This window comes from Nannospalax galili, unplaced genomic scaffold (assembly GCF_000622305.1).
Source record: "Nannospalax galili isolate Female #2095 unplaced genomic scaffold, S.galili_v1.0 scaffold1110, whole genome shotgun sequence".
Classification (NCBI taxonomy): Eukaryota; Metazoa; Chordata; class Mammalia; order Rodentia; family Spalacidae; genus Nannospalax; species Nannospalax galili.
Window position 1 is genome coordinate 28,577 of NW_008328335.1, and position 13,100 is coordinate 41,676.

Genomic DNA, 13,100 nt, shown 5'->3' on the forward strand with positions numbered 1-13,100 from the left:
CCTACCAACCATTATCTCTGCCACAGTTCTGTGGGTTTCTTCTCATACACCCGTACCCTTTGAGTACATTCTGGATTTCTCAGTGTCTGTGATAGTGTCATGCCCCTCCTAGGAACATGTCAGAAGCACCAGTGATGGGCATAAAACCTCATCCTGCTGGCATCCACACTCATGCTACTTCTGCTCCCCAGGACTCAAAGTTGGAAAGATGCAGTGGTGTGTGAATGCATCCTCTCACGCCCAACCTGCTGTTGCCATGTCCTAGGGACATTGAAAATGCCTGTCAAGCACTATGCGCTGTCTGATCACCACCAAGTCTTCTTCCTAACAGCAGGCTACCTTAGAAGCATCTGTTTTGAGATTCAGGTGAAGTCATGGAGCATCTGAACTGTATAGGGATACAGGATTAACTCCCTAATACTGGATTCGCATGAATTCATATGAAGATTCACATGAATCCTCTTAAGTCACTTGACAAAGTTCTTCTTTAGCAAGTAAACAAAGTAAAGATTCTGACTTTACCTCTTTCTTCCCAAAGTTTATTTGGCTGGAAGATATAGAAACATCTGATCTGCTATCTTTATATTATAATTTAACTAAAACTTAATTACTACTTGGGCGATCTTTTTATTCTTTTCCTTTTTGGCGTGTATATGATATGTATGTGTGTGGTATATGCACACATATATGTGAATGGGTGTGGACACCCTGTATGTGTGCATACAGAGGCCAGAAGAGGATGTCAGGTGTCCTTCTCTAACTGCCTCAACCTTTGAGACTGGAGCTTGGATGGAAGCCAGCAGGCCCTAGTGACCCTCCTGTCACTGCCTGGACCATGACAAGCTCCCCAAATATGCCTGACTTTTTACTTGCTGGAGATTTGAACTCAGGTTTTCATTTTTGCTCATAAAGTGCTGAATCATCTCTACACTCCTTATTTCTATTTTTGAAAATGCAGTTTTGTCTATTCTTGGTTCATCTGGACACTGTCATGACCTTAGAAGATGATATTAGAGAAAGTCATGACTGGTCTCTGATCCTTGACATTTTCTTTCCATCATCTGCAGCTGCCAGCCTTTCTTGTGACTCTGTGTGCCTTGTTGCCTTACTTTGTTATTTCACACAAAAACAGTGGAAATAGTATGTGTTTTGTCATGAAGACAAGGCCAGAACAAGAGACAGCATGCTAACTGATCTCTGTGTGTATCATATTAGTCCAGCTCATGTGTGACCAAACTGAAGGTATAAAATCCTAGAACTCACTGGTCTATTTTAGTAGGTCACAGGAAGCATATAAACCATAGAAACCACAGTGAACCCAAAGCACCTATGATGAGGAGAGGCAAGGATATCTATGTGTTCTTTAAGGCACCATCTGAAGAAATCCATCACAGAGAAGTAAGGAAGCTTCAAAGAAGGCCATCAAAGTACATTCAGATCATTGATAAACCTTTCTTGTCTCTCCATCATATTTCTGGTCATATCTTCATTTGGTTGAGTCTTAACCATACGAGTGGCAGAGAGACAGCTTCTGAGATCAAACTTAACTTTCAGTTTGAATGGTTTAACTCCCAATACGGTTTGAATGAATCATTTTAAGTCACTTGAGAGAGCATAACCTTCAGTTAACCCTCACGTAAAGTTGGCCTTTAGAGTGCTAATGCGATCTTAGCATCTCATAGCCAGTGCCAGTGTAGTTTTCTTTGGGCCTTTAGGGAGCACGAATGATTTTCATTTCATTGGTTTGCAGGAGAACTTAAATGGTCTCCATCTTTCTCCAGGCCACCTGAGGCCCCACAGTCATGCCTTCCATGAGATCCTGTGTAGCCAGCATGCACACCAGAGCTATATAGCTGGGGATGTACTTTCCCTGAAGCATACTTAAAAGGCCACACAGGGCTGGGTGTGATGGCACCTGCCTTTAATCTTAACATTCAGGAGGCAAAGGCAGGTGGATCTCTGTGAGATTGAGGCCAGCCTGGTCTACATAGTGAGTTCCGGGGCCAGATGGGACTACAAGGAGACCCTGTTTCAAAAACAAAATGTGACATAGTACTCATCTTCCAGACCAGGAATTCTGAAAACCATGAGATCATTGCTGGCAGATAGATGTGGAGTTCTCAAGCTCATGGAAAAAAATTCTTCCATCTTTCGTTCATGTACATAAATATTTTAAGATGCAAAGTCTCAATTTTCTAACTTATTTGTATGGAGCAGGTGAGGTGAAAGTGTCAATAATGGTTATGTGATCTACTCTGGGCCCCAAGTATACATTCCACTTCAACACTGCTCCCTCGTATCATTGGGTCCAACCACCTAGTGATAGCAGAGGTGAGAGCACGCTGTTGAGATTTTCCTTCTACCCTGCTTTGCCAAGTTCTGCAGGAGATCTTTAACCTTTAGCTCTAGACATCAGAGATCGGGCAATGTTTTTCCTTTTGACCCTTCAAGCTACGAAAAGGAAAAGAAATACTCCTTTCTTCAACAGTGGAAATTTCTTAGTAAAAATAGACTTTCATATCAAAAGACAAGTCAACAGAGGGGGAAGGTAACTGTGTTTCATACATACATACAATATATTAAGGAAAAAAGTATTTCTCAAATAGGTGACTTTGAATTTTCAACAAAGAACAGTAAACATTTGTAGAAAAAAGGAATTCACATTTCTCAGTGTGAAAACTTGTGGGAAGGTTAAAAAACGACAGAAAAAGATTAAGTCAGTAAAGCTTGTGACTGTTGATTCTTTTGGTATAATTTCCAGATTGATAAGGATCTAAAGTTCTCCTCAGTGGTTAGTCTCTAGCTCATAGAGAGGGTGGGAGGATAACTTTTGCCTTAAAAACAGTATGGTCTACGTTTAGACAAGTCTACGGAAGCCTTCCTCCGTCTGAAGTTTCTCACAGAATCATATTCTGGGGTCCTTCCCATAAAACACAGGGGGAGCAGCTCCCACTGGGGCTAGTCTCTGAACATTGGCTCTTCTGACACTGCTCAGCCTTTTGGAAACACCTTCATCTAAATTTAGACAGGGTCCAAAATGCCATCTGTTCCCTATTGTCAGATCACTTTGAATGTACAGAACACAGTGCCTCTTCTTGTTGTCAAAATGCCCTAGCTAGGATCAGTGATCTGTAATTTGAAGATGGAAGTGAAAAGTGGTCCCAATCAAGGGTCCTGATTGATGCCATCCCTGACTGAATCATGGGAACTGGTGCCAAGATACAGAACAGAAGAATCTAGATGTGGAAGTAGACCTTTTCCAGAAGAAGAAAAGATAGGATTTTTCTCAAAAAAAGGAGGCTCTTTTTGCTTAACATAAAACCCAAGTCTGTAGAGTTTTATAGGATCACCAGCTTACTGAAATCTGGAGTGGGCTCCTGACCTGCATGAAGCTTTGCTGCTGCTGTCAGCTCTAATAGTGGCTGCACTACTCAGCCCCCTGTTCTTAGTAGGGTTTTGGTGCTTTTACTTGTTCCTTGTTGAACATCTATTGTGCACCGGATGATACATGAGCTGCTTTGAAGCCATTTATCCCTCTCCAGCTAGAGAGATCTTATGATTCATGTTTGATTGTTGGTAAAATCCACGCTCAAATTCTTGCTAAGGCTATAGCATGAGATCCTGACCCTTGAGTCTGCTGAATTCACAGAGATCCAGAGGCCTGCTCAGATGAGCCTGTCCAAGGTTTGCAGGAACTTAGGGAAATTCCTAAGTAGGTGCCCATGATGTAGACTTTTTTAAAAAAAAAAAAACAAAAAAAAAGCAAAGGTTCTTTCAAAGGAGGGTGATCTACAATAAAAACAGAAGCATCTCTTGTTAAGGTAAGAGATCACTAAGCATTCCCCTTCATTAGAAAGCTTTATTTGGGGGCTGGAGAGATGACTACTCTGGTTAAGAGCACTGGATGCTCTTGCAGAGGACCCAGGTTCAGTTCCCAGCACCCATATGGTGGTTAACAACTATTTCTACTTCCAGCTGTAGGAGATCTGATGCCTTCTTCTGTCCTCCATGGCCATCGCACACACATATTTACACACATGCATGCAAAACACTCATACACATACAATTAAAATATATTTTACAAAGAAAGTGCTTTTAAAATGAGGTTTATAATCAGATCCCAATTCACAATACTACTAAAAGCAGTGTACGTGGTCTCAGGGAAACCTCACTGCACTTTCTCCACTATGACCAAGAACCCCATTATCATTCATCCTTTTGGAGTGATACAGTCTCTGTTTCACCCAGGTCATGCAAATTGCTACACAGAGAAGTGGAAGAGCTGCAGAGTCAGAAACCCATAAGATAAAGAAGCCCAGAGTTGAAAGATATCAGAGCAGAGGGGCTGGGAGTAGCTGACTCACACTCAAGGTTGCACAAGCAAGATTTCAAAATTAATCCTGTGGAGACCTCAGCCCAGCAAACGACGTTCCTGGCTGGAAAAGAAGAACTGTAAATCTTTGATTTTTTTCAGATCTTGAGCATCACTTGCCCTTCTATCTCCGCCTTCTCTTTCTGCAGGAAACTTTATTTCCTACTTCTGCACACCAAGTTTCTACCTCCAGATTGAGGTCTTGTTGCTGAGAGTCTGACACCAGTGCCACCAGGAAGAAGCCATCCCTGGCGAGCTGTGAGTAGTTTTTCATGGATTTTGAATGCTATGCCCAAACATCTCTAAGTTTTCAGTGTAGCAGCCAGGGAGACACCTTAGGGGCTGCACAGTCTGTGCATGTGAAGACATTGGCCAAGAAGGGGGAAGGGGAAAGGGTGTTCTGTGCACCAAGAGATGTTAGGATGACCCTGGTGACAGTGAGGAAGTGAGGCTGTGGCTTGGTGGGACCATCCTTTGGTGCTCAGGTGATAAAGAAAGGGTGCAACAGAGGAAGGATGAGAACTCTGCCTTGCCTTGTCACTTTCCAGACACCCACGAGCTCACTCTACCCCTCTGACTATGCAAGGAGCTTCAATTGCTGGAAACTTCACCTCTGGTCCATATGTGGGTCAGTCTACGTGCTGAACCAAAATATGGCTTTTCTTTCTCCTCAGGAGGGTCACACAGGCTGAACAGAAGAATTTCTTTTGTCTCAGATGTAGCTTCTTTTTAGTCATGGGTCCTAGGTCCTGATGCCAAAAGTGACAGGTAGGCCAGCACGGTTGAGCCACTTTGTTGACTACCTCATGTAGTAAGAGCTAGGTGCTGGCTACCTGCAGAGGTGTAGAAGAGGTAGTATTTGCCCAGTGTTTTCTGTCAGTTCTGGAGCTTTGGGAACAGACCAGACTGAGCACAGTATAATTCTCTAGGTGCGTGCATTTTCTTCCTGTCATCAGAGATCCCTTCTAGTTCCTGCAGTCTGTCGGGATGTAGCTTAGTGATGTGAGATACAAGGTCTGTGAAATGTGGCCATCACTAGAGGGATGGAAAAATGAATTACATAAATGGATGGGAACAAATTCATAGTCACTATCAAGACAAAAATATTCTTAACAAGCATGCCCTAATGATGTCAGGTCTTATAATTCTATTATTATTGCAGAGTTTTGTGCACTACTGCAGTGAGCATTTACAGATGGGATTATAAGAGTTGGAGAACCATGACTGCTCTTTAACCTCAGAGGGGTGCACAATGTGTGAAAGATAGTATGCAAAGGGCTCATTTAGATTTCATGAGATCAGAGTGATTAGATAGTGCACAGTAGGCTCCCTAGAGAAGGAAGGTTTGAGAGGGAGCTAGAGGGATGAACAGGAGCCATCTTAGACAAAGGAATAAGTCATAGAAAATCACTAAGCATGAAGGAAGTGGTGAGTTTGAATGAAAAAGACTACAACTATGGCTGTGTATAGAACTGGAAATGTGGGCTGGGGGTGTGTGGCTCCGTGGTAAAGCAAACGTAAAGATATGGGTTCAATTGCCCGGTACAGCAAAAAATATAGAATGGGAGAAATGACTGGAGATGAAACTGGAAAACTAGTTACCATAGTGAGCGGACCAGCCATTACCTTGGAGGTCCCACAGCAGCCGAGTCATGTGACTACTGGGAGTTTCAGGCTGAGAAGTGCCATGTGCAGTTTCAACTCTTAGCACAGACAGATTGAGAGGGGTGAGCCATCAGTGAAGGAAAGTTCAAGAAGTGAGGAGCAGTCATGGCAAGAAACTAGCAGCTCATAGGTGTGCTGAAGAAATGAATCTGAAAAGCATTTAAGTGGCAGAATTCATATGATGCAATGCTAACATAGAGTATATGTAATGTGCTAATCCTTATCTCTGGTGGTCTTCCCAGAAACTTAGCAAAGTTAGTTTCTACATAAGGAAACTGATACTTGAGGAAATAACTGTCTTTAAATTACATAGCTTGTATGCTAGAGGCAGGATTTGAGGTTTTATTTTTTAAACTATTTTATTTATTATTTTCATTTTATGCATATGAGTGTATGGCCTGTATGTATGCAGTGCACCCATGTAGTTCAATGCCTGTGGAGGTCAGAAGAAGGTATCAGATCGCCTGGAACTGGAGCTACAGATGGTTCTTAACCACTATGTGGGTACTGGGAATTGAACCCTGGTCCTCTGCAAGAGCAGTCACTGCTCTTAGCTGCTGAGCCATCTCTCTAGCCCCTAGATGTTTTGTTTTTACATATATATATATATATATATATATATATATATATATATATGAGATGGGGTCTCATGTATCCCAGGATGGCTTCATACTTACTATGTATCTGAGGATGACTTTGAACTCCTCATCCTCCTGCCTCCACATGAGTGTTGGGATTACAGGGATGTGCCACTATGCCTGGGTTTATGCAGTTCTGAGGATCATGTGCTGTGTGTGTGTGTGTGAATGCCTGCAGAGGTTATAAGAGAACATCTGATCCTTAGAGCTGGAGTTATAGGCTGTTGTAAGCTGCCCAACATTGGTGTTGGAAACTGAACTTAGGCCCTCTGTAAAGCAATACATGTGTTTAACCACTTAGCTCTCTATCCAGTCCTGCCCCCAGAGGCAGGATTTGAATCCTGGTCTATTTTGGTGCAAAGAATGGCCCCTAATTTTCTGAAGAGGAAGGATTTGGAATGATACCAAATCTGTTTATTATACAGTAAAGTAGATGATAATAACTAAGATAAAGAACTCACAACTGGGCCATAAAGATTGCCTGTGCAAAAGTACTTGCTGCCCAAGCCTGATGACAGAAGCTCACACTAGAAGGAGAGAATTCGATTGTCATCTGACCTCATGTACAGTGGTATGTGTGTTCCTGCCCAACCCCTATGTAATAATAATAAAAGAATAGAATAGAATGTTTTTTAAGAATAACTCATTAATCAGGCATAGTAGTGCATACCTTAATCCCAGCACTTGGGAGGCAGAGGCAGGAAGATCTCTGTGAGCTCAAGGCCAGGTTGGTCTACATAATGAGTTCCAGGCCAACCAGGCTATGGTACTGAGACCTTGTCTTAAAAAAAAGGAGAAAAGGAACTTACAACCTGGGGAAGCTTCAGAGGGAGCTCAGAAGTGGTGGGTTGAACTTGAATTATCTGAAAAGTGATCGTTTCACTCACTGCTAAAACTCAATGCCTAAAACAGGTTATAGGTCATAATATGTGCTAAATAAATACTGGCTATACAAATAAATTCATGGGGATATAGTCAAAAGATAGAGGTCTAGGAGAAAGGTAGGATTTGAACACAGAACCTTAGAAAACATTAGCATGCAGGAGAGCTAAAATCCTGAGATTAGCTGACAAGATTCAGGAAGAAGTTTGGAGCAAGAATAAAGAGGCAAAAGGTATAAGGAGACAAGAGTCTAGTCTGGTGCATGAGGGCTTTTATGGTGTGGGCCGTGAGAGATATCACAAAGAATATTGATAAGTAGTCAGGTAGGAGCTTCCTCCTGGAAGTTAAAAGAGTTCCAAACAGAGGAAATTTGTAGATGAACAAACGCTCAATGAAGATGAAATTGGAACAGGGCTAAGGCATTTGAACATCGGGTCACCACTGCAACCTTGTCAGAAGAAGTGCGGGCAAGAGGGTGGCAGGAAACAACGGCTATTGGCTATTGGCTATTGAAGGCTTCTGTCTATAAGGAATCGAAGATGTAATTCACATGGCTTATGGCTTTTCACAAATAAGAAGTCAGAAGATGAGCAGTTCAGGAGTGGGTTTGGGACTCCATGTGGCTCTCTCTGGTCTCTGGGTCTTTTGTTCATAGTCTCAAGCACTGAGCCTATACTAGACAAGCTGCAAAAGTAGAAGGGGCCATCATGTTTTTTTCTGTGTCTATTTTATTGGGGAAGAACCTACCTCAAAGCCTCTTAGAAGACTTTACTTACATCTAATTGTTCAGTGATGGGTCATACACCTGTTCACCACCTGCAGAGAAGGTAAGGAATTCAGGCATGTACCATTTATAGTCTGAAAATGAGAAACATGCTCACCAGGGAGGCCAAGCGTGTTAAGAAAATGGTTGTTGAGTAGACAAGGTATAAGGGAAGTGATGTGCACATGCTATCAAGGAGATGGCTGCAAAGGAGGGATGAAGACCCAGATTTTGCTTGAGTGGAGAAAGGCTATTTGGACTGGGAAATGAGGCATTTATGGTTATCATTTTGTTCTTTGCCCACAGAACCAAGGGAAATGGAAGACAAAAACATGTTACCCCAGATAATCCAGGACATCCTGTCTACATCTCATTCTCTATTTACAAGAAGTATTCCAGGCTTTGGTGAAGAGGCTACCACCACTTATGACTATGATTACAGTGAGCCCTGTCATAAACCCAGTGTGAAGCAAATGGGAGCCTGGATCTTACCCCCACTCTACTCCCTGGTATTCATCTTTGGCTTTGTGGGCAACATATTGGTCGTCCTCATCCTGATAAGCTGCAAAAAGCTGAAGAGCATGACGGACATCTACCTGCTCAACCTGGCCATCTCAGACCTGCTCTTCCTGCTCACTCTCCCATTCTGGGCTCACTATGCTGCGAACGAGTGGATCTTCGGGGACGTCATGTGCAAGTTATTCACGGGGCTCTATCACATCGGTTATTTTGGTGGAATCTTCTTCATCATCCTCCTGACGGTTGATAGGTACTTAGCTATTGTCCATGCTGTGTTTGCTCTCAAAGCCAGGACAGTCACCTTTGGGGTGTTGACGAGTGGAATCACTTGGGTGGTGGCTGTGCTCGCCTCTCTCCCAGGAATCATCTTTACGAAATTCCAAGAAGAGGAAGATAGTCATGTCTGTGGTCCTTATTTTCCATTAATATGGAAGAATTTCCATACAATAATGAGGAACATCTTGAGCCTGGTCCTGCCCCTGCTGGTCATGGTCATCTGCTACTCAGGAATCCTCCACACCCTGTTTCGCTGCAGGAATGAGAAGAAGAGGCACAGGGCTGTGAGACTCATCTTCGCCATCATGATTGTCTACTTCCTTTTCTGGGCTCCCTACAACATTGTCATCTTCCTGACCACCTTCCAGGAGGCCTTTGGCCTGAGTAACTGTGAGAGCTCCAGTCACTTGGATCGCGCCATGCAGGTGACAGAGACTCTTGGGATGACGCACTGTTGCATCAACCCTATCATCTATGCCTTTGTTGGAGAGAAGTTCCGAAGGTATCTGTCCGTGTTCTTTAGAAAACACATTGCCAAACGCCTCTGCAAACAGTGCCCAGTTTTCTATAGGGAGGCAGCAGATCGAGTGAGCTCAACGTTCACCCCTTCCACTGGGGAGCAGGAAGTCTCAGTTGGTTTGTAACACAAATAACAATTTTCTTTTCTTTTCCCCCCCAAGGATGATAACAGAACAGAGATCTGTACATCAGGTACCCAGGAACCTCAGAATTGTGCCAAGACAGACTTATGGCACTCTTTGTATATCTAATATATGCTCAGGGAATATTCCAGAATAACAGTCTATAGAGACTTCTATAAAGCCTCATTCCTTAAAGCTATTTCTCTCGTTTTCTCCATGTCTTTCTCCATTTCTAACAAGACAGGCATGGGATGAACAGAACGGTGTGTGAGGGTTCAGGACCGAGTGAGAAGCGGGAACTGATGAGTCCTACTGACCCTGGGTCAGATGAAGATGCAGGTGGGCAGGGCATTTGTTCATTTGAACAGGAAATGTCCTAGCTCTTGGCTCCATCTCCCACTCATGTTTAGTTCTGAAGGCTTTATCAGCTTATGGGGAGTCTGGGAATTGTATAGCTTGTTGAGAACTTCATTTGAGTCCCATGATCCTCTTATACATGATTGAACAACACATTTTCCCTTTGTCGTTTAAATCTATGACAACACGGACGATCTGTTCAATATTGTGTTCCACTGCTTACACACTTCTCAGGCCACATGCTCACAGGAAATTTAGAGAATTTTTGTTTGTAAAATATGCATCATCAGTGATTAGTTAAAAATAACAATGAAGGCCTTGTTTGGTATTTCTAGGGTGAGTGGAAGGTTGGAGGTAGTGACCAAAAAGTGAGAAGAGCCAGTTCTTCCTTCAGGTGTAAAGCCCGCAGCAGGAAGGCAGGGGACGTGTGTGACCACAGCAGGTATGGGTCCAGAAGCAGAAAGACTTGGAGGCAAGAAGGCTGCCTCAGCAGCTAGCAAAGCCTGCTGTCGATGTCAACCGTTTTGGTTTCATTGCTACTACTTCCAACCCCTCCTCCCCCGCCCAGTGCTCTGATGCCTCCCTCTTTCTTCATACACAGTCTTTATCTCCTAACTCTTGGCTATAGGACTATCAACACCACAAATCCCACTGGGTCTGGGAAAAGTGTGCAGGGAACATCCAGACATGAGCCCCTGGATAGTACCAGGAGATGAAACCTGGATGGGACCCTGGACATTTGAGGGGCAGATAGGGACAGAGTCCTGGCTTTGGAAATCACACATGCCCCAAGCCCAGGATTCGCTATCTAAATTACCAGGCAGGATAAGCCTTGATGTAGAAGATTCTAGATAGAATGAGAAGTGCTTCACAGACTACCTTCTAGAGCCTTAATTTGGATACAGGTAGAATTCAAATATTTTAAAATCAAAGCTAGAAAACATAAACTTAAGAATGAAAACTTTGGGACTGGAGAGAAGGCTCAGAGGTTAAGAGCACTGGCTCTCTTAACCTGGGTTTGAGGACCTGGGTTTGAATCCCAGCACCAACAAGGCAGCTAACAACCATTCATAACTCCAGTTCCAGGGAATCCAGCACCCTCTTCCGGCCTCAGAGAATGACACAGGTGCGTTTACATACATGCAGGCCTAAAAATCATATGTATAAAATAAAGATAAACAAGTTAGTTAAAAAACAATGAAAACTTTGACTTGTAGATGAGGTGAAGAGTACATCTTGCCAAGTCTGAAAATATTGCATTAATTATAGAGAGAATTCTCATATGCCTTTAGCATATGAGCTGACACAGTTTGGGACTGACCGAGCGCGGGATCTATGGTCTGTGGGTGTATCCACCTGTGGCCATGCAGAGTCTAAGCCAGAGTGCCATCCGATCCCTGCATGCACCCCGCAGCTGCCACATCAGCTGTGTGTTTGCTCTCTCAGTCTTGCTCCCCCATCCTTTTTCTCTCTCTATCATTAAGTAGTTGTGATTTAATAATGCTGGAGTGCTTCAGAGCTTCCCAGATGTGTTACTGGTGACATATTGTTCTTTTGGAACAGTGGGAACTCCTTAGTCAAGATAGCTGCTAAAAACAACTTTAAAAGTTGATTTCTGATCTGATGGAAGCAATGATCACGTGAACAGACAACCCAGGAGCTGCAAGTCTTTGTTATTTAGCTTGGTTACCATCACGTTAAAGAAGGTTTCTGGAAGAAGTAGGGGCTGAGGGTGTTACCTTCAGACATTCTAATGAATGCACACAGTTGTATTTTGATTATGATAAAATATAAATATTGTTTTAAAAAACCTATGATTTGGAAAATAAATCAATGCTCTATGTTGCTAAAAAAGATCTTAAAAATAAATGTCTGCTTTGTTACACTTGGTGTGGTTTTCTGTTATGTTCACAACTTCGTACTTCTTCCCCTGTGGGATTCCACAATTCCACATGCCTGGTACCTTATGTAGAGGTGTGAGTGGCCTCCAGGCCACACACTCTGTCTGCAGTTAGGCTGATGGAAGCTAAACACAAGTGATATTTGCTTCAGCCAGTCACGGCCTCAGCATGGCTGGGCTGAGCTTCTTTTCAGCAAAGTGAAGCCGTTCTGTGTCTTGATGAGATGTGAGTGAAGCCATGGCCACCACCATGCAGAAGAGGAGCAAGAAGCCCACTTCCACTGTAGTAAGCCACTTGGCTTAAGGGGCTGTTTTTCAGGAAGCACAACACTGACTAACACACACGAGATACAAAGCCTTCATAAATAAATTTGTTTCCATTTTGGGATGCAGTATGACAAGTAACCTGAGGGTCTGTAGACTGAGTGGGAAAGGTGAAGACGGGTGTCACTGCTGTATCCTCCATGTCCTTTAGACTTGAGGCCCAGGACCTGTAGATGGGGAAAGGGTATGGAGGGCACAGATGTCATCACATCAGCACAAGGATAAAAAGGGTATGTGGCATTTTCTGGGAGCCCAGAGGACAGTGGCTAATTTAGTGATGGCCGTGCAGCAGCCAGAACAGCTACCACAGAATTTTGTTGCTGCTGTAGAAAATGCCTTATAAAAGATGCCTATTGTGTGTTTCCAGAGGTGAGCTCTCAAGTTGCCTCTATCCTGGGGAGAACCTTTGAGTGGGCAGTTTGAGGAAAGCAGGCATGAGGTAAAGAAAGGCCAGGATGCCAAGGGATGGGTGTCTCTGACATTTCTGGTGGAGGAATAGGTTTGGTATTACCCCCAAACACTGCGTACCTTGGTCTGTGTTGTCAAAGCTGCTTCAGAAGCTGGGCATATGCAGAGGGCCCTGCGGCACCCGGAAGGACTCCAGTAGGACTGGCCCTTCCCCCTCTGCTCTGACTCCCTATTCTACTTCCCTGACAAATAAAACGATCTCATGTAAGATTAGCCAGAAGGGAAGTCCACCCAAGACTCTCTAGGGAAACATACCAAAAAGAGGAGTCTGGACTGTCAGGGACTCTACAAGGCA

The 13,100-nt window shown here is 43.5% G+C and overlaps 1 protein-coding gene across 1 annotated transcript; it reads left to right on the plus strand.

The window, feature by feature from the left end:
- Positions 1-4,576: 4,576 nt before the first annotated feature.
- On the plus strand, positions 4,577-11,128 carry Ccr2 (C-C motif chemokine receptor 2). Its single transcript, XM_008826832.3, has 2 exons — positions 4,577-4,630; positions 8,627-11,128. The coding sequence occupies exon 2, from the start codon at positions 8,638-8,640 to the stop codon at positions 9,757-9,759; it is 1,122 nt and encodes a 373-aa protein (XP_008825054.1). The 5' UTR covers positions 4,577-4,630; positions 8,627-8,637; the 3' UTR covers positions 9,760-11,128.
- The last annotated feature ends 1,972 nt before the right edge of the window (positions 11,129-13,100 follow it).

Excerpts from the sequence above, each read along its gene's own strand:
- Ccr2 (XM_008826832.3), top strand. The coding sequence starts at position 8,638 with ATGGAAGACAAAAACATGTTACCCCAGATAATCCAGGACATCCTGTCT.